An 18,242-nucleotide genomic window follows, 5' to 3' on the forward strand; every position below is an offset into this window, starting at 1 on the left:
GGAAGCTGGGTTTATACCAGAAAACACTACTGCCCATAAGATACCGTAATACCTTATGCACGTGTAAGGGAAGTCCTAAACTGACGCCTCCTTCCATGGTAAGACAGAAAAATAAGTTACACTTGCCACAAAAACATCGCATTTTTTAACAGTGCACAGTGCTGATCCAAGACAGACTACTGGAGATCAAACCTAGCTCCCAGGGTTCTTTAAAAACAACCACCAAAACAAAACCAGAGAGGGGGGGATCTCTGTGGCTAGGCAGAGATCTAAGCAACCGCATAAGGCTGCATAAGCTCCATCTGAAAGCTCGTTTCTGCTCTGCCCTAGAGGAACATGCTGCAGAGTGGAGTGCTTGGTCTCTCTGACACATCAGAAGAGCCTTTTCTGCAGCATTGCTGCCTTTGGATAAGATGGAGACAAGCTAACGCAGTCCTGTCTATCAGACGTACTTCCTCCTGTTACTCTTGACTCTGTTTTACTGCCTTTAAAAAAAAAAGAAGCTACTCTTTTGTTTCACCTTTTATGTCTTGAGCCACTGCTGGACCATAACTCTCATCTCCAGGGGTGACTGGAAGTCACCATTTCATCTGATACAAAGCAGCTGCCCTGAACTTGCACTGAAGTCTCTGGGAAGAAGTCAGCTGGCGTGCTCAAGTCCTTTAAATTTAACTACATCTACATCTTCAGCGCCCACGTTGTGCATTTGTCGAAGATCCCAGGGCAAACGGCGACAAAAAACACAGGCAAAAGAGCTGTGCAAAGAACCACTTCTATCAGGAAGGTACATGCTCTGGAACAACTGCGTCGGAGCCAGATCATTAATTAGGACCCCACTCTTCTAGAAAAAGGGAAATAAGTCTGCTCTAGTTCTCGCCCAAGCCCATTCTCCTGTTCCACACGGGAACAACGCCGGTGGCTGGGATTTCTGGAGAGCTGTGCTGCCTGTGCCTCTGTCCCTGCCTGCAGTTGCACTTCCCCTCCAGACAGGAGCATTCTGATTCCCATACAACACCCGTTAGGAAGTTATGCTGAACTATCTCAGCCTGTCTCATGTCATCCTTTTACACCACCTACTACTCCTTGGTGACAGAAGGGATCCCGTAGGCTTACCTAAATTCCACCGGGGGTGGAGGCAGGCTGTCATCTGGGAATGAAGGAGGTGGTGGCACAATAGAGTCAGTCTGCGGCGGTGGCGGGTAGCAGTTCACGTCCATGCTTTCGTTTGAACCGATGCTGCCGTTCTGATACACCATGTTAGAGGGGTACCTGCAGGAAAGCAAGACAAGCCATTTATTTAAAGAGTTCAAAGCGATGTCTAAAGCTCATTTATCCCCTCACCCACAGGAGCTTTGCCTCCTGGAAGGGTTACAACAAACAACCGTGCAGCAGTTCAACCACCGAACGCCAGCAATATTAACCCAGTGGATGGATCAACCTGCGGGATTTAGAAATGAGGTTTTTCTAGCAGGAATGGCTTTGCCCAGCACAGTGGGACCCGCCTTCAGGTGGGACCTCATCAACCACCACAACAGGATACACAAAACAAAACCCTAAAGCAACATTCAAGAAAAAAAAGTCTCTCTTTCTCAAAGCATCCCATACGAAGAAGCAGGTACAGCTGTACTGCTTTGCTCTGCCTAATTCTTTGGCTAGAATTTGCCCAGATGCTCCCAATGTTTGTTTATTGCTACCACACAGCAGAACAGTACGAGTATCTATTTTAGTGAATAAGAAAACACCAAAATATGTTTCTTAGAGAAAAAAAAAAAACCCAACCACATTTATAAGAGTGTGTTTTGGCCCATTTGGACGTGAAGGACTCCCAATTACATTGGGTGTCAGCAGCAGCAAAAGAGAAGAGGTACTCAAAGATGCCAAAAAATAAGCTTGAGAACAGAACATCGAGAAGAACCCAAGAAACAGCGATGCCATTAAAAGCAAGTATCCAGAGCTGAAATAGCACTGAAGGAAGAGCCCACTCTCCCAATCAACTTTCAATGAGCTCATTTCACTGTGGGGTGGTAGAACCACCCCGTTCTTGGGGGACTCTGGACCTCCACTGAATTCAAAGGCACGAACACGCTTACACGAGAAATCAGAGGAGCAAGGAAAGGGTGCTGTTGTGCCGCTCGATTCCTCTGCTAGAAACCAAACCCGTTCTCCTATTAAACTAAAAGCAAGTTTTATTTTTAGCCGGAGAGTGTGATTTAAAGAGAGATTTTTCTTATATGAAAGGAAGCTGCAAGGAGCGAGCGAGCAGTGCATTGTGGGGAATTCGGTCCGCTTCCAGCCTTGCTGGTGTCAAAAGTTAAATGAATTCCCAAACCAGAAGCGCCAAAGAGAGATCTCTAGCTTGAAATACTTGGACGGGGACAGCCCCCCGCTTCAACTTTCGGGTGTGAAGAGCCATTTGTGAAATGTAACAAAAGCAATGGCACAATACCACCGCGATGCCACCCCGCTCCTCAGCAGAAGGCCCAGAGGCTGGGTACGATGGGAAGGGCATCGCGATGGGGCAGGGAGCCGAAGCTCTCAACACTCCTGTGCCCACAAAGACAGGCAGCCGAGAGCAGACTCGCTACCGAAGCTGTTCCTGCCACCTCGTTCAAACCGTGCAGCTCCCTGATTTATTTAGCAAATTTTAAATCAGCAGACGGATTTACTTTGGAGAATCTGATTAGTGGCAGTATCGATCGGCGCTGTGCAGCGGATCTGGAGAAGCTGCAGAGCACGGTGAACTGCATTATAATCAACAACGCCCGCCCGCTCCCCCTCGCTGGGGAGCCGAGCAGAGCCCCAGACTTGCTTACCCAGCAGGACCGTGTTTGTCCTTTGACTCAACAAATTCTTGTCCCATTTTCAGCTTCTCCCACTCTTCTTTCCGGGTCTTGATTTTCCGCGGATTCACGTTTCCTCGGTTCGGATTCTCCTTTTTCTCTTTCTAAGGGAGGAGGAATCAAACAGAAACCTTATTTTGCTTTAAGCTCACTGGGAATAGGGAGGGACAGGACAGCCCTGTAGCAGTTTCAAGAAGATACGTTCTCAAAGAGGGCCAGGGTTTTTAATTTACTTTTCCGATTGCTGCAAGCTCCAAAGATCTCCCATACGAAGAAGTCGGGGCACAGATAGCATAAAAAGAAAGAGACAGGCAACATCAGATTTCCCCAGTGCAGCCCAGACACGATGCCATCGTTACTCCCCGGCACGACCACCTTGAAGGCAGAGCGGAAGCTCAGTTTCCCCACATCGATTCAGTTTTCAGCCTCTGCCAAATCTCACCGTCACTTTGCTGGTGTTAAGTGCTTTGGGTGTGCAATACGGACACTTGCCCGAACTGGGCTTTAACTAGCCTCATTCTCTGTATTCTGACATGCCCGAACTCTCTCCTTCGTTATCTTGACTGAAAAATCATTATGTGTTGTGATATTTAATACACCAGTTGCTCAAACGCTAAATAAAGTATACTCAAACCGAATCTTTCGCGGTGTAAGTTTCAGTGTTGGTAAACATGGGTCCAAATCCCCAAGCAACCAAACCAGGACCTTTACCTGGCATTTTCAGCTTAATTGGGTTTGTTAAGCCTCCCGCTTGCCCCTAATTTAACATTAAGGCCTGGTTTTGCACTCGTGAAGGGACGTTTTCTCCTTCCTTCATTCTTCCACAGTAGAATTTATTACAGCACTCAACGCTCAGCGGTGCCGGGGCAGTGGGATTTGCACTGCTTCAACACTGAACAGACCCCTATGGAACATCAGAAGGGCAGAAAAAGACTCCAAGACAACTTTCTCCCCTGCTGACTGCACCAGCGCTATGTTTGAGGACTACAAATTAAGCCATTATAACCACACCAAGACAGTGGCATTTGGAAAAAACAGATTAAGGGTATCTTTGTTTTCTTTTTTCAATTAACGAGGATGAGGTAAGCCAGATAAAAACTTCAGTGAGCTGATCCCTAAAGAGTTTAAGAGAGCAAACGTGAATTTTTGGATAGCAACTTTGGAGTCCGAGATTCATTAACACTTCCCACCTCCTGTTCTTCCCCGACATGCCTCTGTTGGCAGAGATCTCCCATTTCCTCACCCTATGTTTCCGCTTCTCTTTCATAATATCCTTGGTGTCCTGAAGCATTTTCTCTTTCCAAAGGTCAAAGAAATATGAAGGATCTGTGTAGAATTTAAGCGCCTCTTTGCCATCATCCCTAGAACAGGGAGGGGGGAAAAAAAAAAAATAAAAAAACCACACAAACAAGGACGAAGTCATGCATTTGTTCGAAGCCCAAAGAAAACACAAGCCACAACGCCAGATGACAGTTTAAAAGTCTGCAGAGAGAAGGTCAAACATGCTGCTCTCGCCTCTGTCCTCCATTTCGGAACAGGCAGCGGACCCACAGCCTCGTGTGTCCCAACTCTCCCACTTGCCCTCGCTTTTGCCCTCTCGCAAACTCTCCATTCCTCAGCACCTGAAGAGCCGAACTGCTCTGAACAACCACCAAGAGAGAAGCAGGTCTCTCACTTCAACTCCCACTTGTTTGTGTTGTATTTTTGGTGCGGAAAAAAAACCTTCTGCAGCCCTGGAACCCTAAATCAGACCAGCAGCGTCCTTGAAACTCATGAGTGAGCACACACACACACACACGACTCTCCTCCTACTTTGCAGTGCAGCCGCGTCTGGCAGAAGACAGCTGCCTCCAGCTATCTGTAATTACTTTTTACCTGTTCAAAAGATATTTATGGATGTGGGCTAACTCTCTGTATTCTGACCCCCTTTACTTCTACTACCAACAAGATGAAATCAGAGCGGGACTGCTCAGGAGAACTGGTTACACAGCCAGTCTAGGTCACATCAGATGTCTCAGACCGGGCACAGAAGGCCACAGAAAGCATCTCCAGATCTACAGGAGTCTGCTGCACCCACCTGGGTGAGAGCCACTTACAGATGTATGCTCTGCAGTTTGCACTGCGGCTTTCTGGAAAGAAGCCACAGGGCTACAGAGAAGCAGAAGAAAAATGCATCATCTGCACAACACCTAGCATCTTTATGCAGTGCCAGCCAAGCCTTGCCCCAAGGCAGTCAACAAAAGTGACAGCAGGTAACCAAATATATAATTTTCTAGCTACGCTCATTTGTACAGCCCCAAAAGCAGAGTTTCACGTAATCCAGAAGATGGAGATTTCCTGGTGGATCTCAGTTTAGCAACTCCATTTCCCTCTGGAAACGGCTACTTCAGTACAGCACGGGATAGGAAACGACCTCCTCAGCGGGTTGGGAGGAAGAGGTCCTCCTCTGTGAGGGAACAAGGGGACAAGGTCGTGTCGCATCCATACCTGTACGGTGAGAGAATGTTGAGAGGTGGAGGATTATTGCAGGTCCTATAGGTTTCAAGGACAGGCACGGGGAGAGAATCTCTGTCGAAGAGCTTCTGGTCCTGAGTAGTGGAGCTTTTGAAGGCCTTCCTGGTGTTAATGCCTTGCAGGGAGACTGTAAGAAAGAGGAGAGAGCAAGTGAAGAACAGCTTGACCCAGGCCAACGACACTGAAGATCAAGTAGCAAACATCTGATTTCAGTTGGAGTTCTTGGCATGCTTAGCACTTCTTAAGGTCAGGTTCCTTTTCCCACAGATCTCTTGGGAAACCCAGCAAATCTCAGATCACGCCGTGCCAAGATCCACTGCTATATAGACACGGCTCTCTTGAGAGTTGCCAATGTGGTTTCAAACCCCCGCGACCAAGACTCAAGAAGTGCACCGCTATCAAACCGCTGAAAAGCGAGTTTCCACATGGGGACTTGCTAACGAGCAAACCTAGACTCGGCCAGAAAGGGCATCCACGGTGCTTTTTCAGGAGGGGAGGAAACGGTCCCTCTTAGTCCAAGAGAAGAACGTTCCAACACCCATTGCAGCGTCATGCTCATTTTATGGCTGTGAACCAACCACGCTGATTCAATGAGAATCTTTACTGTGCTTGGTCTGCAAGGACCGCGCTCCACTCCATTACCTTCTTCCTCTTTGGGATCCAGCTGAGTGACTTTGACTTGCAAGCGGTCAACTCTCTCGACTAGAACGCTCACCCGAGAGGCAAAGGTGTTGGCTTGAGTAAACAACTCTCCAAATATGTCTTCTGCAAATTTACCTGGAATATTAAAGTGTCCACATTACCCTCCTGAGCCACATCAGACCATATTCAGTCTCCCAGCTTGTTTTCTTGAAGAATGAAGAAAGAACGAACGAACAAACCGGGCTTTTTTTTCCAAGTTTGTCAGGGTTGAGTTTAACATCCAGGAAGAAAAAAGCTCTGGTTCCACCAAAACCTGACAGTTTCAAGGGATCTTCAAGCAATAAAGAAACAACTGAGACATACTTTCAAGCCATTACTAAAGTAACAAAGCGAGGAGGGTTGACAACACCATACTGGTCTGAATCTACATGGGTCTGTAGGTCCTTTAAGATTCTCTGCTGTTCTGTTTATTAGACAAGGAAATACAGTTAGATTTTTATTGCTCTGGAGAATCTCAAAGGCTCCCAGTCTCCAGCAGGCCTGCCTCCAGGGTAACTGGCACATATTTACAAGCTCAAAGTACTCTGGGACTCGAGAGCAGACCCAGTCCTTGATCCTAAAGCCTGAGCTATAACCGCAGACGAAAGCACTGACCCTTTTGTTCCTTCAGGTGGCAGTGTCTGAAAAATTGATGCATTCACGTTTATTCTAAATCAAAACCAAAGGGGAACTTCTCAAACAGGGATGTTCTCTCGGTAACAGCTTGGATTGCCCAGTGGGCTGCTACAACAAACATCATCCATTGTTTGGACTATGAGAGCGCCTAGGGGCTTGGATCAGGAGCTCGCCGCGCCACTTAGAAGCATAACAAAAAGATGTCTCCTCTCCTTAAGAGTTTAAAATCTACGCATGCAACAAGAGATCGCCACAGGTAGACAGAGATGGGAGGACTGGGAGAAAACCCAAGAACTTACAGTAAGTACTGGCTTTTCGTTCTGCTCTCAGGCATGACCCAAGCCAGGGAGCCCAAACCACACCGAGGACAAGGCTGATCAGAGCAGACTTGGCACTGACAGCAGACACAGGCCCATGGAGTTCCCACTGATGGGAAACATTTCCAGCCACGGCTGTCGAGTCGAAGGCTGCTCCCAATAAGCAGTCTGGTTTTGAAGTGCATCATCATATGGTCAACAGTTTGTTCTGGAATCTGTTACTCCTAAAGATCCTCTCCGACATTCAGGAAAGGATAACCAGTTGGAAGCCTAACTCTAACAGCACTTTCGGAAAAATCTGGTTGCCTGCAATGAGTCACAGCAGAAAGACAAGCGCCCCTTCCACGAGGCAACGGGAGGGCATCCCCCAAAGCCCAGCTGCACAAATACTTTCAGCTATCTAAACTGACATATCAGCTACTTGTGCATACTCCCGTGCAGTTCTCCTTACACTGCCAAGCACGGGGAACCAGCCAGGTTAAAAATCAACCTCCTCCACCCCTTTTGGTGGCAACGCCAGCTTGAAGTGTTTATAGGAAGCAAACGCTGGACGTTAACTTCAACTGACCTCCTCCTTCCACTCTCCTAGGCAATACATTCTCCACATACGGTCCATTAACGAGCCCAACCAGCTTTCCTCAAATTCACGTGAAGGATTTTATTTCTGGAGCCCTAAGGGCCAGGTAGCTCTTGCTATAGCCAGGTTTTGTGAAGCGCTCTCCCTGTTCGACATCAGCACAAGACCAGCTCTCCTATTTGACCAAAGAGAGTGGACCTTTATCTATGGGATAATTTAACGCCTCCTAGCAACAGTTCAAAAAAAAAGAAAATAATTGTTAAAGTAGAAACCAAATAACAAGAACTGAAAATCACTTCTGAATTTCACAAGGAACTGCAACAAGCACTAAGGAAAAAGAATAAAGTTTTTGGTTTGCAATGCTTAGTGGTATGTTTGAAGCATAAAATAACATATGAACAGCATTGTATGTATCGGTCTTGACCCCGGGGGGAGAAGAAGGGATGGTCTGTATCCCCTTGCCCACGTAAGTGCACCTGTACAGAGCTATCATCCAGCATCTCACATGCTCTTCTGTGTTTCACGTATATCTTCAGCTGGGGTAAGGCAGAGATTAATTTTTTGGTTTAGTTACTTTGACTGCAAAAGTGCAGCTTACAATCAGAATTATCTTTGTCATGCACTGGCAGGAAGACAGACGGCATGATTTAATAGGTCTTTCCATCTTTAGCTTGTGGATTCTATAAAGTCGCACAGAAACGCACAGTCGACTTATACAAAGTGCTACCAGCTGTGATAGTAACGAAGGGCAAACTCACTGGAATATGAAAGTTTGACAAGATTTATGTTTGCATCTTTGTATAGAGACTGTGGTGCACTAGGCATGGCTGATTATTCACTTGACAGGGCTGTCACAGCCTACTGAACCTGCTTTACGTTCCTGTAATAGTCAACGTACGAGGAAGGAGCGCAATTCTTTTTCAGAAATAAGAGAGAGAAAAGGAGGGGAGAAGGCAGGAGTTTTGGTCATTTGGGTGCGAGCGTTCTGTAAGCGGTTAGTCTAAATAGTGCTTCATTTAAAATACTGCTAACCCCGGGGAAGAGAGGGTGGCTCGGCGTTTCCTCCCCACCTGCCTCACTGCCCTCTCGCGCAGACAAGCACGCAAGCGGCAGCAAGAGCCACCTCTCCCGAGCTTTCCCTCCAGCGCTCTCTGGGAGGTACCTGGGATTGGTCCAGCAGCACGCACCTCCCTCCCCACGCCGCACAGCAAAGCTCCCCGGGTACCTTCCCGAGAAAGAAACCAGGCTGCGATTTGGCTTCCAGCGCTTCACCCCTCTCTGACGGGGTAGAAGCAGAGAAGCTTGGAATATCCAAGCTGCGCAAAGGAGGTCTAAACCTGAAGGATCTTGCCACGGCTCTGTCACACTAACCCGCCGCGTGCCTTTGGACTGGGATTAGCTTTCTCTGCAGCTGAGATTTGCGCAGCTTTACTGCCTTCTTCCTCATCATTTCACATGCACGAGATGGATTTTGCCCACACTCCACAACCACCTTGGCTACAAGACCTAACAAATGAACAACGAGGGCCAGTTGAACGCGAGCGGAGAGACTGGTCTTGCCTGTGCAGTGACATTTCTGCAACCCAACAGAATGCCATACCGACTGGCAGCAAACGCAGGCCCAGATTTTAGCGACAGCCATGGTTTTCACTGCTGGAAAGGGACTGCACCCAAACTTTCCCTGCCACATTCACGCCATGGCAGAAGACAAGGGGCTTGCTTTGCAGAGCAAGCAGAAGCGCTTGCAGACACCACGAGGAAGCTAAACAATATATTAATTTGATTATCAAAGTCTTGCTTCAAGGGCAGAGGTGGCTAATCAGAATCCAGAGCATTTCAACAGACTAAGGAGTCATCCCAGAGAGACCACAATTAACTCTTCCTTTCTCCTATGGCACGTAGGCCCACGTTTTCCCTCCAGCCTTTACAAGGCTACTGGTCAGCCCACTGGAGAGCTGAGCTAGGCATCGCTTCGGCTCGTGCTGCCGTTGGAGCCAGCGGCCCCAAACCCCCAATACTCCAGAGGGGACGCTTGGCTCAGACTGGGGACTTTGGGTCTTGCAACGCAACAAACAGCAGGGGCAAACAGGCAGCTTCCGCGTGCGCGCTTTAATTATCTTTCATTAAAAATAAGACTACTGACACAGCGTAGATTCAACACAGTCAAGCTCCATTTAGTAGCGCGTGCAATTACAGGCACATTCCCTGACACAAGATCCTGGCTGCTCCGAGAGCCTCCCATTTTACAAGCCTGAGTTGTGCTCCATCCTTCCATCTGCAGTTTCACTGCAGCCTCTCGCACACGCACGCACACACGCACGCACACCCCCCCTTCCCCATTCTCTCTCAGATAGGAAGGCAGTGGGACCAGGGATATGAAATTAGCATCAGATTTCTTTAGGAAAACATTTTAGCATTACCCAGGGAAGGCAGATGGGGGAGAAATAGGAACACGAGAGTAGAAAGGGAGCTAAATAAAGAGCACTAGCGACTCCTGAGGGCAACGCGCAGGCTCGCCATGGTACTCACTCAGGCTGCCCAGCTGTCGAATGACATTTGCCAGGGTGATGTTGGTCATGCATTCCAGCTCGCTTCGAACGCTAGGCAACGTCTGACGGCACAGGTGCCTTGGCTCAATGTTCCTCGTTACTAACGGCATGGTGGACCTGCTTCAGGCACTGTTCTGAAAGATGAAAAACAACCCAAAAAAGAAACAGGAAAGGATTACTCAACCGCAAATTCCAGGCACACCAGAGCCATGGTGTTCGTTTTTCCTGCTCTCAAATGGCTTTATTTATAAGCCTTCTTTCCCCCCTCCCCACCCTTATAAAACTGGTTCATCAGAAATAAAGCTCCCGCTGTTCTATGACTTGCAGTGACAGCAAAGCCCCACCAGCTCAGGTACGGAGGCAGAGAGGGAAAACTACACATCTTCGCCCACGCGCAAGGTGCTGCTGGCATTACCGCAGCCGCTGTTCCCTTCCTACCCATCCGCCGCCCCTGAGCGGGCTCCTTCCTCCCGCGCTCACGCACAGCGTCTTTGGCGAGTCGTACAAGCTCTTCTTCAGAAATAGTTTAAACTCGCCATCAATACTTTTGCTTAAACTGAGAGGATGAAGAGGGGAGATGTTAAAAAAAAAAAAAAACAAAAAAAAAAAACCAAACCCAAACACCAGTTTTTTTCCAGCAGACCAAAGCATACTTGGTGCCTCTCTGCGGCGGCAGCAGAGACAGGGCTCTCCTGAAACAACAGGAAGCGCTTGCAGCTGACCAGGAAACTTTCTGGTGACTGTTCCTTATCCTGCAGGCTGCACCCCTCTTCCCTTGGGAAATCCCCCGGGGACCAGGTTTACACTGGACTATTGTTTTCGTGCTCCAGCAGTTTAACGTTGCGGGAACTCTAATCAGGATGCAGGACTAGAGCGTGCTCAGAAAGAAGTCAAGATTGATCGTACAACACTCAGGACAAACTTCCAGTTCTTTCTTTTTTTAAAAAAAATAAAATAAAATAATAAAAAAAAAAAAAGAAGGAAACATAAGTGTCCGGAAGTTATGCTTTGGACAGAAAACGCTTTTATCCACGGGTCAGTGCCTTGAACTAACAAAAATCTCCTTTGCTAACAGGCTGAAACACTGAAGCAACAAACAGCTTCGTCTCAAATCGTCTGCCTCCAAGAGAGAGGAGGAAACTTGGGTAAACAGCTCAGGAGAAGGAGCATGATACACACCTGAAATCTTTCAGACTAAGTGAAAGCAAATACATCCCAACTTCTTGATTAATTTAGAAGGGGAAAGAATCACTTTTCTAGGTCAGCTGAGGAACAACCCCAGAGGAGCAGCCAGCTCCCATGTGATAGGCACGCTGATCTGCTCGGCCTGGGTGTAAAAATAAAACAGGAAGCTAACAGCTTGGGGAACATGGCTTCCTGTCACCAACAGCAAAAACCCAAGAACCATAAAAAATCAGCTGTTTGCTCTTGACTTTGAGCCACCCTTTGATAGTCTCTGTGGCAGCTGGCAGCTTATCTTTGAGGTCCAGGAGTCCTTCCTGGATGCTTTTCTATCAGGGTGTTAAGAGGAAGAAGTGGGCATTATCCCTCCTAATTACCTCACAAGCCAGATTTTGAATTGCTAAATTTGACCCATTAAGGCAGAGGAGTTCAAGAGCGGCAGCACACCGGGCACACGGATATCTCCCAGACAAGCAGATGTAGGTTGCCATTTCGCAACGCCTCTACGCTCGAGATTCCGCCTGCTTGTCCCTACGTAGGGAAACGGTCCCCCAAACCATCCACCTTCTAGAAGAAGGGAGTGAGATCCGCCTCCAAATAAATAAAAGCAGAGACTCTCCGAGGACTGAAGTCCGTGTTGTTCTTCACCGCGTCCGAGCACTGCAGCAGCCATCAGTAACTGCTGGGATATTTAAAGAACAGGGTGAAGTAAGGAAGGACCCTGACCTTCGCTTCTAAATACCCCGTGTTTTATCGATTAACAGCCGAAGCCCTACAATCTTTTGTCAGCTTTAGCGCTTTGCGCCAGACAAACTTTCCCAGCTCCCCCCAGGACTGCAGTCTGCACCAACGAGCAGCTCTCATAAACAAGGCAGCATTTGCAGGCTGCCGGCATCGAGCTTTTTCTCTCCCCCTCATTCCCAGCGCTTCCCCGGGGCTCGGCCAGGGAGCACCCGCGGTGGGATCTGCCGAGCCGGAGTGGCCAGTCCATCGCCCAGCCCGGCTGGAAACCTTCCAAGGTGCGGGACAGACAGCAGGAAAACGGCCAGAGGAAAAATAAGCCTGTAAGTGGGAAGAGATGTGAGCACGCATGTATATAAAGAGACAAAAAAACCCCCCCAAAAACGACAGGTATGCTAGGTCAGATAGACGCAGGTAGCACTGATCTCTGCAAGCGTGGGGAGAAGAGGGCAGAAAATGGATTTGACGGATATTTAGTGCCCCAAATACCCACAAATAAACAAAGGCTCAGAATATGTTGTCTATATACAGCCCTCCACAAAAAAAAGTGTTTGCCTTCAAAGCATGTTTTGAAACTAAAAGCAAAGAGTAGTGGTGAAAGTTAAATATGATTTTATTTATTTATTTATTTAGAAAATTAACAATGGTATAGCACACGTACGTTATGAATTTGCACCGGTGCAAGACAGCAGCGATAAGGGCTAAGAAAAACGCTCCCTTTATAGCCTGGCTCATCCCGCCAGCCACCCCCACCCTCCCAGCACAGCCTGCCACACTCCACTGCAGAATCCAGAGTTTCGCCCTCGTGGTGCCTCTGCCAGCCCTCCTCGCAAAGAGGACGGCAGCACCGCTTCTTCCCACTGCCCTGCCGGTGCTCCTAACACCAGTGAGGATCCAGCAAGGGATCGAAGTAAAAGAGGAGATTAACCCCGTGGAGCAGCGGAGACGAGCAAGGCAGGGAGGACAGGATGGGCTGCGGAGAGCCACCCTTCTTCTCTCCCAGCCGCCTCTGGGATAAGAAGCGTTTTAAAGCAAAATTTCCTCTCCTCTGAGCGGAAGGACAAGGAGCTTCAAGGTTTCAGATGTTTTTGTAGGGTGGAGGCGGGCAGATAGGAAATCTGGGACCTACAACCAGAGCTTGGTGCCAACGTTAGCGAAAAGCACAGTCGACGTCCCCCCAAGAAGGCACGTCACAGTTAGACCTCGGTTTTCCCCGTGAGTCTGCGGAGGGTAGCTATAGAGATAACAGCTAATGGGCTCCTGTAAAACCTTCATGCCTCATGAGTAGGTGGGACAAAGATTAATAGTCTGGATTGGAAAATAAGCGGTGGATTTCGAAAGCAGCAGTCAGGAGGGGCAGAAAATCACGTGTGGTGAAGGGACAAGGTATGAGAGCAGAGGGAGGAGGAGGAGGAAGCAAAACACTGGAGACAGCACAAGCCCGGCAGGGAAGAGACACAGTAAATGAAACAAGGAAGGGACAGACTTAAAAAAAAAAAAAAAAAAAAAAAAAAAAAGCTTTCCAGGAGGTTCTTGATTTTATTCTTTAAGAGAGTCATTAAGAAGCCGATTGACAGCATGCTACCAGCAAGGGCCACCCAGATCCACTTTACTTTCAGTGGCCAGGGCATGACAGCACAGCAGTTCTGCACCCCAGCTAGCCAGACTGGTCATCGGGCATTACTCACTGTCACCTAACTACCACAGGCCATATATTATAACTAAATCCTACCATTCGGAAGCAAGTTAAATGGATTGCAAGGCCAAAATGCCTTATCTTTCAGGCAAAGATAAGCGTTTCCGCTTGCTTATTAACGTTGAAGATTAGATTTGTTTTCAGCCCTAGAATTTGGGGTGCATACCCCATGTTTTAAGAAGCTGCAAGAGAGGACCTGCCCCGATCCCGCTGTAACAGGACAAGAGAGGGAGGATGTTAAAAGTAAAAGGAAATTGCCTCTAAGAAACAGAAAACTGTCTGCAACAGATTTCTAATGAATATGCAGAGGAAAAAAAAAAAAAAGGCAGGCAGCAAATTGAAACACAGCGCTAGCGATGTGAGGAGAGAAGTTAAGTGATCTTTGCTGGTTGCAGAGCACCGCTGGTTGGGAGAGCCGTAAGGAAATGGGCCAACACCGAAACCGGTCCTGTGCCAAATCCACACGCACTGCTGCATCAATCACCGTTCAAAATAGTCATCCTCCCAACCGCCGTGCTTCACACCTTCTTAAAAACAAGTAGTAAGGGCTTTTCTTATGGTAACGAATGATTTTTCTCTCTTACTTGAATCAGAACCTTCCTACCTGCTCAGGGCAAGCATTTCCTCTGAAGTCTCCAAGTCACGGCTTGAAAAAAAGAAGGCTCCCAGCCTTGTTATGATGGCGGTGACTAAAAGCCAAACCATCCGAAAAGCCCAGCTTCGCCCCGTAGCTCTTTTCCCCTCGCCTCCCCGCAGCTGTACACTGCCCCACCTCCAGCCGGGCATTGCCAGAATTCCTCATAATTTCCCCTCTCCCAAAATGCTTACGCAGGCGTTGCCGAGCCCTGGCCCGCTCCGCAGCCCTGCGTCGGCCCAGAAAAAGTTTGCTGAGCGCGACAAAAGCCCTGGAAGCTGAGCTCACCGCTCCTACATTCCTACCGATCTTCCAGCCGCAACCGGCACCTCGTTTCCAGACTTCACCAGGTTTTTGCTCCCCATCATCCTTCCCCGTCCTGGGCTCGCTCACCGCATGTACGGTGGTCTCGGGTGCCTCGTATTTCTCCAAGAAAGCAGGATCCACGCGTAGCGGTTCTTCACGTGGCTGCCGATCTGACACCCTGCTCCCTCTAAGATAAGCTCTCACCTCGAATGCCTTGCTCACCAGTTTTTAGGTGAATTCTGACTTTGGCGATTATTTCTGTAAATACTCTCGGGGCACTGAGGAACAAGCATGGCGCAACACAGGCCCATAAAGGGGAAAAAAAAACCACGCGCCTTGCAATTTTTGCCTTTCCGAATCCAGCGCTTTGAGCAAAGCACGAGGTAAATTCAAGAAGAGCGTGCCGCTCTGAGATTTCTTATCAGCAAGTCATCGACCGCTCTCCCCATGAGCTCTGCTGCAGCAGATCGCTCAGGAATCCCAGTTCTGGATTAGAATCAAGTACAATTGGTTCGTCTCAAACAAGAACTGCCAGTCTATAAACCCCGCGCGCAAAGCTGCATCTTATTGACTATTTTTAATAAATAGGGCTGGCACAGTAAAATTGGACAATTGTTACGAACAATAAAGGAGACAGCCTTTGATTACAAGTATTGAGAAGCAATACAGGGACATTCTAGGATTGAGTATTTGCTTTCCAACGCCGAGTTCTGTCAACTGAAAACAGCAACTCGGAGCAAATACTCCTTAACAAGCAGTTTGGAGCAGAGCAGAAAACAGCACTGCACAGCAAGAGAGGAACCAGCCTCTTTTTTTTTTTTAAAAATTATTTTCGTAGAGCAGGCAGATAGCAGAGTCAACACCACGGTGCAGAGGAGAAGGCAGGCAGGACTACAAGGTGAGACGCGCGTACGCGACGCACACAAAGAGCTGTAAATAACAGGCGAGTTGGAGGGAGAGATCTGGCAAGGTTCTTCTCACTGGTATTTGACCAGTTAGCATAGCATTACTGGGAGTCACCTGGGTAATTCCCCACTCAATGTGACACACAACCTCTTAGATCAGGGACCATCTGCAAATAAATCTGGACCCCAGCAGTGATATCATCTGTCATAGTGTCTGGTGTAGCACAAAGCACCTAAGGAGGACAGAGCGCATTTTGGGGGAAGGGGAGGGAAATTAGGCTTGATTTTCAAGTACGTCGGGGTGACCAATCACCCTGCCCTCAGCAAGGCTTCGAAAATCCTCTGCCCGGACACAAACAAGCAGCATAGCCAAGGAGACCAAGCCTTCAGCTAAGCGCCTTGGAGAGCAGCCTTTAGGAGTACCCATCGGGGGATTAGACACACCAGCAGGTTTGGGAATGAGGGAGGAAGGAGATAATCAGATCTGAAATTCCCATCAGTATGAAATGAGACTTAACTCAGTAGCTTGCCAACGCAGACTGACTGTTCTTTCTAATGTCTGTGACAACTCTGCTTCAAATTTCAAGCTTCTCTCAGCAGTAACTACTCCCCCATGTAGCTGTAATGGCCAGAAAGAGACTGGCTTTTATGTAACCCCAAAAGACTAGCAGAAAGGGAAGCAGCAGCCACACACGCACACACGGAGAACTGAGAAAAAAAAAAAAAAAATTCAGCAGAAGGCTCTGCTGAGTGCTCAGGGCTATATCCAAGCTCACAATGCAGCCACGGAGAAGTGGGATGCAGCAATCAGAAATGCTACAGTTCCCCACTCGGAGAGAGACCTAGCAATCAGTGCTGCATCCGAGCAATAGGGAGTGAAATTATAGAGCAAACTGCCATGTGATGCCACAAACTACTCCATCCCGCCAGCTGTAACAAGTATTCATTCCCAAAAACGCGTCACAGGCTCATCTGTCATTAACAGCCCAGCCTGCCAGCAGCTGAGCAGGAGTCAGCAGTGAAGGGCAGCTGCAGGGCTGCTTCCTTTCACAGTGGTCTATTCTCCCCCAAAAGCCACAGGGGAGGGAGATGCACTGGTAAAAAAAAAAACCCCAGGCACCGGGGAAAACGTTGCCCACCATCTCTTACCAGCAGCTAAGATGGAAAAGCGCAGGCTGCGTTTTCACCCACCAGCGCACAAAAGCTTTCCTGAAGCAGGATCTACCGAAAACACGGGGCCTTCAGGAGACCACAGTTAGCCAACCGCAAAAAAAAAAAAAAACCCCCAAAAAAAACCCCACCATACATAACCCCTCTGTATATTAATAATCCATTTCAATCACCAACTCGGGAACTTCGCAGATACGATCTGCCGGCGTTACGAAAGAGGTGTTTCGGTAATAGCGTGGGGCAAGAGCAGCGCTGCACATTTCCACAGCGATGTTCTGACACTAGGAAACGTCAGCCCTGATCTCGCAGAATAACGAAGCATTGTACAGCGCGCTGTGGAGTCCTTGAGACAACAAACACCCAGCCCGCTCAGTTCCCAGAGTAAAAATACTCTTTTTTTTTTTTTTCCTCCTCTCCTCCCCTGTTCACCCCCCCTCCCTCCAGTCTGCTGGCTCTGAAAAATGCAAAAGAGGCTCAGAAAGCCATTTTCTGCCTTTTTTTTTTTCTTTTTTTTTTTTTTTTGTCTGGCTCACACATTATCGTCATCATTTACTGCCCTCAAGGGGATTGCACAGGTGTGACTGAAAATTTGGCTCTTCCTTTCAAACTTTTGTTATCAGCTTTGCTGAAGACGATCTTGCTGGAACAAATGCCAGCCTGCTCTCCTGGAGAGGGACTCGCTCGAAGCTGCTGGCAGAAATCAAGCTGGGGGTGGAAGGATGGGGGCGTCACTCACAGGGAACATGCAGATCCTCCCGGCTTCTGTTGGAGTGCAAATACAGCCAGCAGTTTGACCTAGACTCCTTTTTTTTTTTATTCCTAAAAAACACACCATTGCCCTAATTAATGTTTCCATTCATTTAGCTGAAAAACAAGTTAAACAAAGAGGGTCACCTGGTGTTCCTATCAATGCCTGACGAGGATACAGGCAGAACAAACGCATTTAAATAAAACTCTAGAAGAGATGTGACAAGAGAAAGGCAGTTTAGCTCAATTAAAGAGAGCTGTCACAGGGATTTGATTCTCAGAATACAGAACTATTGATTAAACAGGAATTAAAGCTCCGAAACAGAAAGGTTTCAAGGTCTTTGCCGTGAGGATATACATCAGGAGAGAGGCAGGGCTCCTTCAGCGCCAGAGGAGCTCTGGCTTTGTTGCTTCCTAGGAAACGGGAGCAGCAAAGGGAGCAGAACGCTTTCTGTTCAACCTAGGGACAGTTTTGGCAAGGATTGACAAGGTCAGTGATAATACGTACTGTCACAAGCTTCGATCAACAGGTAGCTTTGGCGTACTCAAGTACAGGAAACCCACTATCGACTCTCAAATATTTTAGGAGTATGCGAGGAGAGGCCTGGTCCATGGGCAGGTTTCAGTCCACGGGCAGGAGGTCTCCAACATCACCGAGCCCAAACCATTGTCCAAGTCAATGAGACTATTCAAGGAATCAGCCTCAACCTGTCCCAGGAGACGGGTCCCCTGAGCAGTAACAGCCAC

General features: G+C 48.1%; 1 protein-coding gene across 2 annotated transcripts in view; it reads right to left on the bottom strand.

Moving 5' to 3' along the window:
- The window catches only part of WASF2 (WASP family member 2), a 30,789-nt gene that overhangs the window by 3,384 nt on the left and 9,163 nt on the right, over positions 1–18,242 (bottom strand). The window contains exons 2-7 of one of the 2 annotated variants that reach the window (XM_074562661.1): positions 10,095–10,248; positions 5,997–6,131; positions 5,328–5,481; positions 4,084–4,201; positions 2,814–2,944; positions 1,114–1,269 (exon numbers count right to left, since the gene is read on the bottom strand). In XM_074562661.1, coding sequence (XP_074418762.1) covers positions 1,114–1,269; positions 2,814–2,944; positions 4,084–4,201; positions 5,328–5,481; positions 5,997–6,131; positions 10,095–10,224 — 824 coding nt within the window. In that variant the 5' untranslated portion in view covers positions 10,225–10,248. The remainder of the gene's footprint in view (positions 1–1,113; positions 1,270–2,813; positions 2,945–4,083; positions 4,202–5,327; positions 5,482–5,996; positions 6,132–10,094; positions 10,249–18,242) is intronic. The other variant, XM_074562662.1, reaches the window with a different exon arrangement.

The sequence above is a fragment of the Larus michahellis genome, chromosome 19 (assembly GCF_964199755.1).
Source record: "Larus michahellis chromosome 19, bLarMic1.1, whole genome shotgun sequence".
Classification (NCBI taxonomy): domain Eukaryota; kingdom Metazoa; phylum Chordata; class Aves; order Charadriiformes; family Laridae; genus Larus; species Larus michahellis.